This window comes from Pinus tabuliformis, chromosome Q, assembly GCF_031772625.1.
Source record: "Pinus tabuliformis cultivar Carrire ecotype Pingquan chromosome Q, CPIR1, whole genome shotgun sequence".
Taxonomy (NCBI): Eukaryota; Viridiplantae; Streptophyta; class Pinopsida; order Pinales; family Pinaceae; genus Pinus; species Pinus tabuliformis.
In genome coordinates this window covers 335,131,568-335,148,565 of record NC_142296.1, presented here as the reverse complement: position 1 = coordinate 335,148,565, position 16,998 = coordinate 335,131,568, and the positions used below count along the sequence as shown (strand labels likewise).

The 16,998-nt window shown below is 35.0% G+C and overlaps 1 protein-coding gene across 1 annotated transcript; it reads right to left on the bottom strand.

The window, feature by feature from the left end:
* Nucleotides 1-13,170: 13,170 nt before the first annotated feature.
* On the bottom strand, nucleotides 13,171-15,296 carry LOC149219555 (protein trichome birefringence-like 36). The gene is made up of 5 exons (XM_089382620.1): nucleotides 14,716-15,296; nucleotides 14,426-14,597; nucleotides 14,160-14,338; nucleotides 13,897-14,055; nucleotides 13,171-13,624 (listed from the first exon to the last, which is right to left on the bottom strand). The coding sequence occupies exons 1-5, from the start codon at nucleotides 15,135-15,137 to the stop codon at nucleotides 13,288-13,290; spliced, it is 1,269 nt and encodes a 422-aa protein (XP_089238746.1). The 5' UTR covers nucleotides 15,138-15,296; the 3' UTR covers nucleotides 13,171-13,287.
* Nucleotides 15,297-16,998: the final 1,702 nt, after the last annotated feature.

Here is a 16,998-nt window from a genome sequence, read left to right as displayed (position 1 = left end):
ATATTTCTTATAGTTGTAGAGATTTTCCTTGCTGCCCCTTTATGCTCTCAATACATGCAATAGGATGTGAGAGGATTACTCAAGACATTTGGATGGGACATAGTGTATCCGAAGAGATACTTCTTGACGATGGAATTTGGTCAGGGCATGAGCTAACATATACAGCCTCAGGAATTGTGTGGTGTGCCATAGGGGTATCATATGTTCTGCCCCTGATCTCACACTTAGGGAGACGATCACAAGGGAGCTGCATGATGCACTTTTGTTAGGACAAACTGAGGCGATATATGAGCCCGAGGCACAGTGGATGGTAGAATTTGTCTACAGCAGGATGTCTAGACTCCATGCAGTGTTTAAGTGCATTATAAAGAGTTGGGATAGAAAATTTCATTGTGTGGTCTAGTAGGAGTAGAGCAATTTGGTATGTACAGGACTAATTCTTTATGACTTGTGGGCATATGATTACATACAATATTTAGAGACGAGACGCGGAAGGATTCTAGAAAATAGAAGCGATTCACGGTAACAACTAGTGAGAAGTGGGAGTTGTGAACTTCCAGTGTGTCTATGAATCCAGTTGAATAACGGCTCACTCCACTTTGTGGTGAGTACGACCATTATAGTAGGTGATTCTATTCATTAGCTAGTTGACATATGGGGGATCAGTGTGGTCTTCAACATATGGTGAGGCAGACTACTACTCAAGATTGAGGCTAGCCATGGAGTGGTAGACTGTAGCATTACTGCATTTCCCTTGTAGCTTGTGAATAGCTTCGATCATGACATATATTGTGACCGAGCATTATAGGAGAGGAGGCTTTGGTACGAGCATGTTGGGCAATTAGTCATGACTAGGGTTTTCTGGTGTCGGCGGGACAGTCTCACACTACAATGGGTATGGGATCTTAGCATTACAAGATTTGGTAGTTCAACTACCCTTAGGCATGCATGTATTAAATTTATATTGTTGTGTCTTTGTTATTTACTGAATATTTATATTAGGAATATTATAGTGGTATTAGAGCATGATATTGGCCAGTTGTGGGGAAGCCAACAAGATCTTGGAATAATTCAACATGCATGAATAGTGATTGGTGGATCCATAGACAAACTAGCAATGCAAGGGAGTATACAAGAACTATGGGACAGAATCCACAAGAACGATGAGAGGTTGGCCCAGTTGAGGAAGATGATGGACCGATTCCATCTCCATTCTTATTACAAAAACTCTAGACGTGTGCATGCCATGGGAGTGAATCCATTTACACCATGTGGGGAAAGTCAATAGAATCATGGCAATAGACCTACTTAAAATGAGTTGACAAGATGAGAGCAGTTGGATGATGGGACCAAGAGGACATCTTACTTCAGATCCTGGGGCCTAGGACGCAGGTACACTAATGAAGAGCTTGAGGAGGAAGTTAATCATGAGGTTGAGGGCACACAGGATTGTGAGGAGGACATAGATATATCAAGTATGATGTAAGAGTCACTCATGTTGGATATTCCTTTGATAGCCCCAGTTGACACAATGGTGGAGACAGTTGAACATAAACCCACAGGGCCATCTTTTGATGAGGTACCCAAAGATGTGACCAAGTTTCTAGATGATGGCCACCCATAATAAGTTGATGAGGTGCTAGGAGACACACAAGTATCCATTGTTGATGAGGTACCAAGAGACATATCCACCATGGATGAGGTTCCAGAAGACATAAAGGTATCCAGAGTTGTGACTCAGTTTACAAATGATAGCCTCCCATAGTAGTTTCAACAACTCCAATCCAACCTTCTTGCATTGAAAAATAAGGCTATGACAGTCTAAGAGACCATTATGTAGCAGAATGAGGAGTTGGAGGGCATGAGAGTGGTTTGTGCCAATTTAGTGGCCAAGCTAACTCGTTTCGGGGAATAGTTGGATTCACTAATGGTACAACTAGAGGAGTACACTTTGGAGCATCATAGCAACCCTCTTTAGGCATACATAGATGGGCCTTGCAGCATAGATAGGTTACCTCTACATATGGAAGAGAGAGAGGGAGAGTACCTAGTTAGATATCATGTGTTGACCAGGACAATGAGATGAGGAAACATGAGTTTTGCAGGGTGCAATATTCGCACGTTGAGTTTATTGTGTGTATGAGTACATGTGGATTTGATTCTTCCCTTGGGGATGGATGGCGAGATATTTTGAATCAGTTACCAATGGAGTGGGCTAGACCTATGGAGATGATCATAATCCAAAGTGAAGTTCAATAGGATTTTTTAGACATCGAGGATGTTGGAGGCCTAGGTTGGCATTGGGATCCAAGTGGGGCTTCCTATCATATACTAGAGATGTAGGATGTCTACAACATTAGTGGTATAGTTGACCCAACAATTGAGCGCACATATTATCTAGGGGGTTTCTAATCGCCACTAGTGCCCAATTAGTTTGAGAGTAGACTCCATGGGTTCCTTGGGTATGTTGGTTGTGCATGGGGTTGCATGATGCTTAGCATACTCTGGAAGTAGCTTGTCGAAGGAGGTGGCATGGGTAGGCCACCAAACAGAGCATTGTATGGAGACGATGTTCTCTCAATGATGTAGTGGGCACAACAGCCATCGAGGATCGACACATCAACAATATCCCATCTAACAGGTGTGGATTTAGGTCACTCAGGTTTAGCATGACAAATGAGGAAATATGACGCGCGTCATGGTGGGTTCACTGGTAGAGTGGAAAATATTGTGGTACATGTGGGATACCGTATGATACATGGTGGTACGATAGTAGGAAGTGGTACCGAGTGGTGTACAAAGATATGTCGCGGAGTCCAATGTTATTCAAAGGGATGTAACTTGATGCATACAGACCCAATTTTAGACCCTAGAATCCATTGGTGTATAGGGGTATGCAACGATGAGAATTGGCCTATATAGGAGCAATGAGGTATATGGTGGTGTGTCATGGTGCATGGGTTTGCACCGTGTAGTAGGAGTGACTCATACCGCATTTAGTTTGCGTGTGTAGTCATGGATGCATTGGTACAAATGGAACACAAGAGGATACATGGTGACACAACAACAGGTGGTCAATTTCACGGGTGTACAGTAGTATGTCTCAAGGCATAGTGGTTTGCAGGAGTGAACAGGGACACATGGTTGTGAACGGTGGTATATAGTACTGCACATCAAGATCTTGGAGCATTGTCTCTATGGAGGACTCCTAACAAGGACATCAGACATACCATCGAGTTCCACTTACTCGGAGTCGATGAGGGGATGGATGAGCATCTAGGAACATTGTTTTAAATAGAGACAAGTGTTTGAGTATCAACAGATCTGAGGGGCAGAAAGGGAAATCCATAAGATTACCCTTGAGTTTCCATATGGGCTCTTGATCCTACCCTTGGGGACCTATACACCTATCACTCTTCAATATTTCTTATAGTTGTAGAGATTTTACTTGCTGCCCCTTTATGCTCTCAATACATGCAATAGGATGTGAGAGGCTTACTCAAGACATTTGGATGGGACATAGTGTATCCGAAGAGATACTTCTTGACGATGGAATTTGGTCAGGGCATGAGCTAACATATACAGCCTTAGGAATTGTGTGGTGTGTCATAGGGGTATCATATGTTCTACCCCTGATCTCACACTTAGGGAGACGATAACAAGGGAGCTGCATGATGCACTTTTGTTAGGACAAACTCAGGCGATATATGAGCACGAGGTACAGTGGATGGTAGACTTTGTCTACAGCAGGATGTCTAGACTCCAGGCAGTGTTTAAGTGCATCATAAAGAGTTGGGATAGAAAATTTCATTGTGTGGTCTGGGAGGAGTAGAGCAATTTGGTATGTACAGGACTAATTCTTGATGACTTGTGGGCATATGATTACATACAATATTTAGAGACGAGACGCAGAAGGATTCTAGCGAATAGAAGGGATTCACGGTAACAACCAGTGAGAAGTGGGAGTTGTGAACTTCCAGTGTGTCTATGAATCCAGTTGAATAACGGCTCGCTCCACTTTGTGGTGAGTACGACCATGATAGTAGGTGATTCTATTCATTAGCTAGTTGACATATGGGGGATCAGTGTGGTCTTCAACATATGGTGAGGCAGACTACTACTCAAGATTGATGCTAGCCATGGAGTGGTAGACTGTAGCATTACTGCATTTCCCTTGTAGCTTGGGAATAGCTTCGATCATGACATATATTGTGACCGAGCATTATAGGGGAGGAGGCTTTGGTACGAGCATGTTGGGCAATTAGTCATGACTAGGGTTTTCTCATGTTGGCGGGACAGTCTCACACTACAATGGGTATGGGATCTTGGCATTACAAGATTTGGTAGTTCAACTACCCTTAGGGATGAGTTGGTTCTTATAGGGGAAGATCATTCAAATCTTCCATTAGGTTTTAGTGGTTTTTGTTGGCATGGGAGACTTCACCAGCATGGTAGGATGATCAGTAGAAGGAGATTAGGGAGAGATCATGCAGGTGAATATTCATCTACACAAGGGTTGGATTATATCTTCGATGGCCTACTCCTGAAGTACATGAGATTGACTACTCAGAAGGGAATCTTCAGGGGTTGATCAAGATTTTATATTATCATGATACTCTATTCATGGACAGTATGGGGAGATATTTTGTACCTTATACCTGGTTGGATAGTGGGTGGCGAAAGGGGTGCTTCATGTTCATCATGATGGCTTGGGATCCTGGTATCAAGGGGTTCCTTTATGATAGGATAGTGCATTAGATAGAGATGACTTAGTGGCACATTTGGGACCTTGGTATTGTTGCAGAGATAGTTTGGGATAGTATAAATGGGGAGCACTTATTTAAGAATTGCTTGAGGACAAGCAATTTTTGGCGGGGAGGACTCTAATACTCCCAAATTTTATGAGTACAGAATTGCGAAGGGGTTTTTCTAAATTTTTATTAAAAGCGGGGAAATATTATTTTTATTATAAAAGTACAAAAAATAATATTTATCGGAGAATGGCAACAAATATTATTTTATTAAAATGGCGGCAAAATTCTATTAAGTGGAAAATGGTGCCCACCAATAAAATAATAATAATAATGAGTCTATAAGCATGGAGAGAAATTATATAAGGAGGAGAGACTCATTTGTTGGGCATCTTTTCACTATTACACTTCACATTTCATCTTCTCTTTGAGTTATTTAGCACAAGGGCCAGAGTGTTGTTGAGCACAGGAATTCTAGGCAGAATTCCACCCTCATTTCAGAGAACTTCGAGTGTCTCCCTACTGAGGAAGTTGGGAGTCCATCTTCTGTGTTTCCACAAATATTATTGCAAGTGTTTACCCAATTTTGTGTATTTTCTAGGCACACAAGCAGTTAGAAGTGTCCATTTGAGAATCAACTATAGAGGGTTGGAGTACTTGAGATTTTGGAGGATTTTGCAATGAATTTGTAGGAATGAAGAATTGGAGCATTGTGGTACAAATTTATCTTATTTGGACCAATGTGTAGAGTTGGGTAGACTAGGAGAATCACAGTATATTGGGTTTTTCTGGATCAACTGGAATCTGCCCAAGATTTTTCTAGGTTTTTAGGATTTTCTGAGAGAAGTTCATGGTTAAAATTTCATAATTTTCTTAGTATTCAGGTTGAAAATCAGCATTCCTTTAGCAGTGTATTTTATGGGTAAACTAGGGAATTCACACCACTTGGTGGGTTTGATATTGGCTTGGAGTTAAGCCAAACCATTTTTTTGTTTGTATGGGTTTGGTGTGAGGAGCCTCAGATTAAATTTGTAGAATTTTTGGAGCAGCATTGAGGGTGAAAACACTATTTCATCTTCAGCAGTGGTGACATAATTTCTAGGTAGTGCGAGTTAATTATTTGTGCCATTTTCTAGCACTTAGGTATACTTCATTTCACCTTGGTTTTGCATGCATGCAGTGAAAATCCCAAGATCTATTGTTCTATTCTATTTTGTACCTGATTTCCAACATTATTAATAAAATGGCTCAACATTCTTGCCTAGTTTATTTAATTTTCTGATGGTGCATGCATGTGTTAAATTTATATTTTTGTAGCTTTATGTATGCTTTTTTATTTACTAAATATTTAAGAATATTACATTTATAAGTTATTTGTATCAAATGAGTTCATATTATGTCTTTAAAACTATTGAAATATTTTCAATAATTGTTTCCTTTGCATAAATATTATTTCTAATATTAATTTGGATTACATTTTTTGTTTGTAATGTCGTTCTTCCGATTATTGATGATTCTCTACAATTAATTCAATAATTGTAGGGACAATGAATCAAACATAAGAGTATCATATACCTCTCATCCAATTTACAGGTTCAACAAAACATGTATATGAATGGCCTTTGGGATATTACATGTACCATCACATTGTTATAAAGTTCTCTGCTATAAATATTTTTTAACAATGTGGTATATTGTTGAGGTTATTGGTAGGCTTGGCTCAGTGTTACATATCAAGGTTTATATTTATATTTGTCCAGAAAGTTCCATACATTGACATGTTAACGAATAACTCTTCCATGGCTTGCTCGTACTCACCTACCAAATCGAAAACCAATCTGTAGTTCGAATAGATCAAAGGGGCATGTTATCATTGGGGTTTAATTATCAAATTCCTTGGGTTTTTATGACATATTTAAACATATTAATTTTTTTTATCTACTCCATGGTATATGTGTTTGTTCATGATTCCTCCATGGAATTCCTTCTGACCTAACCGATCTACGGTGATGAGGGATCTACTCTAAATCAATGATGATTTATTACTTTTAGGGTTTAGTGGTGAGTTAATGACTATTGTGTCTCTACATTGTGTGTTATTTAATTTTTCATGGAGTTTACAGTCGACTGAGCTTTGCAACCTTGCAATTAGCTCGAGTTATTGGAGTCCTCCTTCACCAACCTCACTTTTTATTCTGTGAATGTGTTTCTTGACTGTTATCTACTAATTTTATCAGCGGTTTCAAATTTTCTTTGTCATGGTGTGCCTACTTGGTCATGTGAATCGTACTCCTGGTAATTTTTACTTCTTAATACTCTTGTAATTCTTCTCCATTGCTTTGAATATGTTGCTTAAGATTAAAAATGTAGGCAATATTTCATGAGTTTAATCTATTGCCTCCATTACAAGGTTTTTCTACAGATCAATGGCTTCGAAAATCTCACAGCTCTATTTACCCTTGCAACCATGAATTTTTTTACCAACTACGGTTTGAGGAACAATGGTTTGTCGTCATTATACCCAAGTAGTGAGAATAACTTTCTTTACAAGTTGTCTCCCTTCAGGAAGTTCTACATAGGGGCATGCTAACTTGTATACACTTACATTTTTTTTTAATTGTTGGTTTTAAAACCTGTATCCACAGATAATTCTAAAATGTTTTTACACCTTTGTCAAGATTATTTAATAAGAACCCTCTGTAGTATCTTATTTTTCTCTTTATATGGTCGAAATTAGTATGGTGTTCAATTCATCTTGTAATTTCATTGGTTATATATTTATTATACTCTTGATTTTTGAAATTGATTATAGGCTTTTGCATTCTTTTGGTTCACCATTCTCTTTCTAAACTCCTACATATTTATTAGTCTCGTTTTAGGGTTATGTATTGGGTTTACTACTTGGAAGTTTACTTTCACCCTATCATTTTTCTTTATATGTTTTGTATTATACATTCTAGTGGCTATTAACTTGCCTGGTCCTGTAAAGTTGTTTATATGGTAATTTCTGTTAATTTAATTTTCGGAACATCCATAGTAATAACCAATATTTGTCAATGTTTCAAATCCCAACAGGGATCCATTATCAAGACCATTTTGAATGAAGATAATAGGATGGTCCTGATGATAGATCTCCATTTGAAACATTAACAAATATTGGTTATTACTATGCATATTCTAAAGATTAACTCAACAAAAAATGAACCACAAATTTCTTAAATCCAGAATTTCTGTTAATATCTTTGAATCTTCAAAAATATTCTTACATTTTTTATTTACTGTTATTTCCTCTTTTGGTTCTTAATTCATTGACATTGTTCTTTATAAAAACAATGGGAGTGGTCGCGGTCTATATAAAAATTAAATGTAATTTAAAGCTATCATAATTTTACTACTATAATCATTCCTTTAATATCTCATTATATTTCCTCCTTTACTGTTCTAATTGCTTGTTCATGTGCTCAAGTAACCCTTTCAACGCTTCAAGAGCATATTCCTTTCTCCTCCAAAGTTTTCGAATTCGAGTTCGATAGTGCAATGTATTAATTTCTCAACTCCCTTTTTACGAGGTTGGTCTTATGCTCACTCTAGCGTTTATACAGTCCATCAAGACGAAAATCATATATGTTTGAATTAATTGATTCTTCCTAAAAGGAAGAGTATTTTCATGTCTTCAACCACTTGTACCTGTGTACTTCACAGAATTTTGGGATAGTTACAATCTATTTGATTTTAATTAAGTTTTGATAACCCTTTTCTGCAGCCATTTGCACTGAACTCTGTGTAGTTCAATTTCTATTTTAAATAAATTGTAAACATTTATATGCAAACATCCACTCGAACGATGCTTCTTGTAGTAACATATGTATATATATTTATTTTGTCTAGAGAAAAGAATCGACTGTGTATTATATCAAGTAGCATTTTTAGTGTTTTTGCTCTTCACTGTCCATGAAACTTGTTATTTTAATAATCTTATTCTATTTTCTTATTCTTGGCCTTATTAAAACTGATTTTGTAATATTTCAGTTGTATTTTTAAGAGAACTTTTTTTTATAGTACCTATCTACATACTACAATTGTTCATTTAAGTCTATGATATATATATATATATATATATATATATATATATATATATATATATATATATATCTTGAATCTCTTACTTGAGTATTCGAATTTCTCCTTGTAACGTAAACAATAATTTTGTATGCAATATTGGAACAACAACATTGTATTCAATTCTAACTATATATATATATATAGATAGATAGATAGATAGATAGATATATTAGTCCTCCTAGTCCTCATATTTCTTTTTTGTTCAGTAAAATTATGTTTCTATCTAACATCATAATCAAAATTCTACTCTATGAAATAATATTCTAAAGCTGTGTTCTCTTTTTCATTCATTTCATTTTTCTATATAATTCTTCAATAAAATAAACAGTGTTTTCGTTTTCTTCTACCAAATCCATGCATAATGTTTAAGCTTACAATGTACAGAGTAGACAAATAAAGCATAATAATTCTTAGTGTTTTTGCTCTTCACTGTTAGATTTGTGTATGAAAGTTGTTATTTTAATAATCTTATTCTATTTCCTTACTCTTGGGCCTATCAAAATTGATTTTGTAATATTTCAGTCATATTTTTAAGAGAACTTTTTTTTTTATATAGTACCTATCTACATACTAATATACTCTTAAACTGTCAATTTACAATTGTTCATATATATATATATATATATATATATATATATATATTGAATCTCTTACTTGAGTATTCCAATTTCTCATTAATTTTGCATGCAATATTGGAACAACAACATTGTATTCAATTCTTACTATATATATATATATATATATATATATATATATATATATAAGTCCTCCTAGTCCTCATATTTCTTTTTTTTCAGTAAAATTATGTTTCTATCTAACATCTTAATCAAAATTCTACTCTATGAAATAATATTCTAAAGCTCAGAGTGTTCTCTTTTTCATTCATTTCATTTTTCTATATAATTCTTCAATAAAATAAACAGTCTTTTCGTTTTCTTCTTCCAAATCCATGCATAATGTTTAAGCTTACAATGTACAGAGTAGACAAATAAAGCATAATAATTCTTAGTGTTTTTTCTCTTCACTATTACATTTATGTATGAAACTTGTTATTTTAATAATCTTATTCTATTTCCTTACTCTTGGGCCTATCAAAATTGATTTTGTAATATTTCAGATTTTTAAGAGAATTTTTTTTTTATAGTACCTATCTACATACTAATATACTCTTAAACTGTCAATTTACAATTGCTCATTTAAATCTATAATATATATATATATATATATATATATATATATATATATATAATCTCTTACTTGAGTATTCAAATTTCTTCTGGTAATGCAAACAATAATTTTGTATGCAATATTGGCACAACAACATTGTATTCAATTCTTATTATATATATATATATATATATATTAGTCTTCCTAGTCCTCATATTTCTTTTTTGTTCAGTAAAATTATGTTTCTATCTAACATCATAATCAAAATTCTACTCTATGAAATAATATTCTAAAGCTCAGAGTGTTTTCTTTTTCATTAATTTCATTTTTCTATATAATTCTTCAATAAAATAAACAGTCTTTTCGTTTTCTTATGCCAAATCCATGCATAAGGTTTAAGCTTACAATGTATAGAGTAGACAAATAAAGCATAATATTTAAGATTCCAATAAAATTCATTTTTCTTTTCCTTTCTTTTTCCATTGTGTAAAAACTATATGTAATACATAACCAAACCCATTTTCTTGACAAACAAATAAGAATACTAATTTGATACACAAATTTCTTTTTTCTAGAAAATTATTAGTCAAGTACTTGTCTCCTCCCAATCTTGACACTGTAAAACAACCAATGTGTTGGAAAATTGATAAGGGTGACATTTTAATTCATATTTTCCTTAATTGATAGTTATTTGTAACATTATGTTCATCTTATTTATTATGCTTATATTATTATCATCAAATAAATGCCAAAACAATAAAGATCACATGAACACAAGATACATGCTCCAAGCCAGGGCAAAACCTCTCTAAAGGAAAACCCCATAAAAAAACTCTTGTTATATAATCAACATTAAAGGAGACTTCCAAGACCAAACCCTAGACCCAAAACTTCCATCAAAAACTAAGCCAATCATCAACTAGATCTCCTTTCCAGAGCAGCAAAGCAAATATTCCTCAAATCAATGCTCTTCTCGCCTTTGGTTGCTTTTGCAATCCTCCGCCTTGAGATATGCCCAAAAACCCTAAAACCCTAGGTTTCTCCCCATGTGAGCTGAAATAGTAGTTTCCATATATTCGATCCTTTTGAAAACTTCTTCCCTCCTTCGTTATCCTTTTCCTTGCTCTTCTAAGACTTCCGCTCTCCTTTTCCTTGCTCTTCTAAGACTTCCGCTCTCCTTTCTTATTGCAGATCGATTCCAAAATGTGAATGCTTGAGGTCGAAGTTTCTCCTTTATATAGCCTGCCAAGTGGCTATTCAAGCCCACTTTAGGCCAACATTAGCTAGTTGGTTGACTTCTTCTTGGGAGCCATCTAGACACTTTTAAATACACAATCAACTTTATTTTTCTTGACACAAGTGCTCGCAAGGGTTTTTTTACAAAGGGACGATGACTCTTAATTCATAACAAACCCTAAGAGCATTTGATTGATGCTTGACCTAATGACAAAATGACTTGAGAATAAAATCCATGGTTTACAAAAATCATTTTTTTTATTTTTTTGATAGATACATAGAAATAACACATGTCATTAGTGGAATGACAATTATGAAGACAAAAACTAGTTAACACAATGTCCTCCTCAATATACCAGGCTAACAATTTTCTTTTTGTTTTCTACTTCTTGCTTCTTTTCTGTCTCTTCTACTCTCAAAATGAGACAAAAACAAGTAAAAACAAAAGATATTACCCATCTCATCTACCACTCTTTTGGTGGTTACTAACTGCCTCTACCTCACCAATAGGTGGTAGTTAGTTATCAACTCATTAATGAACTCTTGTTTCCTACACTTGAGGACAACTCCCTGTTTTATAGGAAACAATTATTAGATGCCTAAGACTTATTGATAGACAATAAATATTCCATAATAATTTGTAGTTTCATCATCTATACTCAACAATTAATTTTCATTATTTTCTTTATCTACAAAATTAAAACATCAACAATTACAAACTCATAATCAATTATTATCAGTAATAAATTACTAATAACTAAAATTTCTAATGTTTTTCAGACCAACATACTTTAACTAGAAATACAAATATGCACATTTAATTACATAATTTATCAAGTGAAAAGATATCACAAAAATGCACTTGGATCATATGCATAGCCATCTCAAATACTATGACCATCATCTGAAACAGATAGATCCTGGATTGGCTAGAATCAAGAAACATCTTGGAATTTCTCCAACGACACCTTGTCCCCTCTCTGACCAAGCAAATCTAATCCTAGTGGCAGGAACAAACTTTGGTCCCCTTTCTTGACTAGATGATGACACATGTCTTATGAAAATGTTTTTGTTTGTGGTTGGATATGCCATCAACATATTAAAAGCTTGTCCCTTTATTATGCCATGCCATGTTTTATATGCATAAAAATCTAGTTTTGGGTATGGTCATGTCTCCTTCCTAAAAGCCAAAATGAATTATGTAACTCTGAATTGTAATCCCATATTTTTGAAGTAATAGGAGTTCATTTTAATATATATATGTATATATATATAAAAAAAAATTATAATATGTTGTTCCTTATATTTTAAAGTTTTTAAATATAAGTTTGTTTCCCTGCATTGGTGAATTTGCTTATCAGAATTGCAAAATGGATAGCCGTGAAAGTTTTTGATGATTGCTAACGAATCTGTATTATTTTTAGGATCCAATTTAATTGATTTCATCATATTTAAAAACAGATTTAGCTAACACAATTCCAGTAATACTTCATTCTCCAAAAAAACAAAACTTTTACTGGTTATCCTATTCCTGGGATGAGTATCTGATATATAATTGTTAATCAAATTTGAAACAGTGTAATAGAGAGAAGCACCATATCCACAGTAAATAACATGGTTATCAATAACTGGATGCATGTTTGGAAATTCATCAATGTTCTGTTTCAATGTAATATTGAAGAATAAGAAAAAGTTTTGTAAAATGAATGAATTTAAATAAGTGTTATGATCTGTGAGTAAAAGATTTTAAAGTCAAATCTTCAGACTGATTGATTGCCCTCACTGGATGTCATCACTATGAAAATGCTCAGAAGGAAAAATAAACTTTATCATCATATAGTACCATGATTGCTTTATCCTGTACCAAATCTGATTGAGTCAAATTATTGATCCATTTGAAAAAAAATTGCACTATCATAGAAAGGGGAGCATGAATCTCCATTGTTTACAATAAAGTACTACCAAATATTAAAGTCAAGATAAGGAGTCAGATCAGAAAAGTAGGCAGAGTTTAACCTCCAAAACCCTTCAAAAGCAAAGAATCATACAGCAACTCATTCCATGTATCAGGGACGCCTGGTAAACACCAATGGCTACAATCTGCAAACTGGTCGGGGTACCTCCTCTGCTGACTATTTAAATCACTACTGTAAATTGAAGGATGACCGTCCTTGCGAAACTCTGAGAGTCCTGTAATGTCCAGCAGTGTAACCGGAAACCTTGTTCTCTTGAGAATGTGCTTTACTATGGGCAACTGAGCAGGCATCGGAGGTCTGTATCCTAAAATTTGCACTGGGTCCCTCTCGTTGTAGCATCGATGCCCATTTGGCTCATTCCAGTCACTGGAACTGCAATTTTATTTCCATGAATTAATTTGATTGATCTTTTAGATGGTATACAGATAACCCGTTACCTTTAATGATGAGTTTCTTCTTTCGGATATATAACAAAGGTAGTTTTAGTACAGATGTTTCAAATCATCAAGTGTGTTTTACCTTCAGAACAACACTGGATTGTTCCAGAATTTCACATTAAAACTACTTATATGGGTCTGGAAGAAGAAAGCTCATCCTAATCCAATTCACATTTAACTCACATAAACCTAAATTCTGAAAGTTACCTCTCATGTTTGGGGGATGTGGTTCTATAGAAAACCAGAGATTTTCTTGGATCAAGGTTTGAAGATATCCAGTTTGACCATGTCGTCAGTCCCTTGGTGTAAGCCAACAATGGATCCATATTTCTGTGAAGGCGATTACCTTCCATGATTAAGTCCCATCTGTAAAACCACAGTACTGCATTTCCATTAAATCAATAAAATCACACAATAGACTATTTTGGCTTGAACAGAAAAAAACTGAAAACTTATATTAATGTTCTTACGATTCTCCTTCTGCGTGAGTCCACCAGTGCGATGATTCAAAAACCAGGACATCGACTCCTTTCCAGTAAATCCCATTCCTCCCAACAGAGTCCAGGCGGATAATCACCTTACTTTTACGAGTAATGATCTGCTGAACCAGAAAGGGAGCCCACAAAAACTCCACAGACGCCTTGTAATCCTTGTGAATTAAGAAATAAAGTTGTAAGACTTCACTGAAAACAAACAAGCCCATGGTTATAACAGAAGACTGCAGCAGGCAACTTACCAGGGCCTTGAATATTGTAAGAGAAGATCGAGAAATAATAGTTTTCTTATTATCAGGAATCACAGCTTGAAGAAGGCAGACCATGGACTCCCACTGGCTTCGTGATATTGAGTCCCCAACAAACATTAATCGTTTTCCCCTCAATCTCCACAGCAAGTCTCTGGCATTGAATCTGACCAATTAACAAGAAATTTCAAAACCGTGTAGCAATATCAACATTTCAGAGCATAGACTGACTGTAAAAAAGTAAAGAAAACAATTAAGGGCACTTTGCACTGTTTATTGATAACCTGCGAAAGGAACACCCGAGTGGCTTCCACCTCCATTTCTCGTAATCAGAATCTGGCCTTCCATGCTTCCTGCAGTTTGCTCTGCTCTCACTGATGTAAGGGCACTGTCCAGCGGAATAAAGGGGATACGAGGCATCGCGAACCCATCTTCCCCAGAACATATGGCAGTTCGTTGCAACATTATTCTCCAGCATCGAATGATTGAGATTCAGGTGGGCTCTGTCCATCATATCTGCAGCTATTTCTATATGTGGAGTCCCGTTAATCGCGGAGACATTCTCCATGACTCCTGAACCATGGAAATAAATGGCTCTCTGCAACTCGAAATCCCTAATTTCTTCTTCTGCAGAGGAAACAGAAGCACAGAGGAAGAGGACACATGTAAGACTGGTGACTGCCAGAATAAAGCTCACAGAGATCATGGCTAGTTACTGGTTTAACCACTGTGACCTAAATGGGTGTCCTCTTAAAAAGAGGAAGCCAGACAGTTACAATGGCGGGAAAAAATTAAACAACCAATCAAGAAAAAGTGGTCTCAGCCGCGTGGGAGCGCCTATACAGGGACCGATGCATGTGGACGTTGTCGAGGCATATTTGTGGTCTGTAATTTTTTTCAAGCTGGAATAGTAATGCTGAAAGTGGCAAGAATAAACTAAGGTGCAGATCAATGGTGATACTTCAGAATATTTGAAAAATCTTGCACATGCTGATGATAGAGCTAGGTTAACTAATGATAACGAAGTTTAATTCACAAATTACATAATAATAATAATATGCCTGTCAGAAAGTTTGCGGACATGATGGGAGTCAGAGTCTGGCTAACCACTAACTCACTAATCAATGCTATGAAAAAGTCAATTTTAAAGATACATAAATCATAGTTTTCCTGGATTTTCAGCAGACACTCTGTCTTGGATACTGACATTTCAGTTGAAACAATCATTTCAATGTTTCAAATGTTTGGAGCAATCATTCTAAAGTTGCTGTACATATGTTTGTTTGATGGCTTATTTTCAATTTGCTCATGAGACTATAGTAGCAAAACCACATTGTGGTTGGTGTACATAGATAACCACCAGATTCACATTTGTGAATGGAAATGATGGGAAAGTATGGGTAACAAGGCTTTTGTTTCATGTTGTGTCAATGGAATGATGTTATTGGGAGAGAGAATTTTGGTGATTCACATTTTGTGAATGGAAATGTTGGGATAAGCATGGGTAACAAGGTTAATGGGAGAGAATTTTGTTGGTTCACATTTTGTGAATGGAAATTTAACTAGGGTTTTGTTTAATGTGGTCAATGGAATAATGGAATGTTGTCATTTTCAGTGGAATAATGGAATGTTGTCAATGGAATAATAGAATAATGTTTTTGGGAGAGACCATTTTGTGGGTTGTTTTATAATTTTTTAAGAAATGAGATTTGTATGTAGAAAGTTTATTTTGTTTGGATGGTTTATGTAATAGATTTATATGTATAAAGTTTAATTTATTTGGATGGTTTATGGGTTATGTTGTGTGAATAGAACACTGAGATGTTATTGGCAGATAGAATTCTGTTGGTTGTATTGGAATTTTTTCAAATAAAATTTATATATATATATTTTAATTTGTTGGGATATTTTAGGTCTTGGAAATGGAATGTTGAGATGTTATTGGGAGAAGTAATTTGTTGGTGTATCATAGCTGCTTCAAATAAGATTAGTATATACAAAGTTTAATTATTTACATGGTTTATTGTTCAGGTGGTGTAAATGGAATGTTGAGAAGTTGCTGGGAGACAACTTCGCTGGTTGTATCATAGCCTATTTAAATAAGATTAGTATATATAAAGTTTAATTTATTTAGATGGTTTATGTTGCATGTTGTGTACATGGAATGCTGAGATATCAAGAGAATTTTGTTGGTTGTATCATAATTTTGTCTAAATAAAATTAGTATGGTACAAAGTTAAATTTGTTTGGATGCATTGAAAGAAATGAGAGATTTTGATTATATATATATATGACTTGCTCTATTTAATTAAACCAAAAAAAACTTGTGCCATGATTTGATAAACTATAATATATGGGAAATTATTATGACATCTTTTGACACCCTCATTTTAGATGTTTTTATTTAGCTTTTATCTCTTGCACACATAACCTTAATAGTGTGGATTGACTTTCAATTTAGTTAAAAGTTTTCTTGACAATCCACACACATTTGTTTCTCAACAAAGGACTATGTGCATGCGCTTTTCCTTTAGCAAAAGTGTGTGTACCTTAAATTTATTAAAAAT

Bases quoted from the DNA above. Each gene is read 5' to 3' on its own strand.
- LOC149219555 (XM_089382620.1), bottom strand. From the start codon at position 15,137: ATGATCTCTGTGAGCTTTATTCTGGCAGTCACCAGTCTTACATGTGTC. The intron at 14,056-14,159 runs GTAAGAACATTA...GTGGTTTTACAG, and splicing joins ACTCACGCAGAAGGAGAATC to ATGGGACTTAATCATGGAAG. The intron at 13,625-13,896 runs GTAACTTTCAGA...ATAAAATTGCAG, and splicing joins ACATCCCCCAAACATGAGAG to TTCCAGTGACTGGAATGAGC.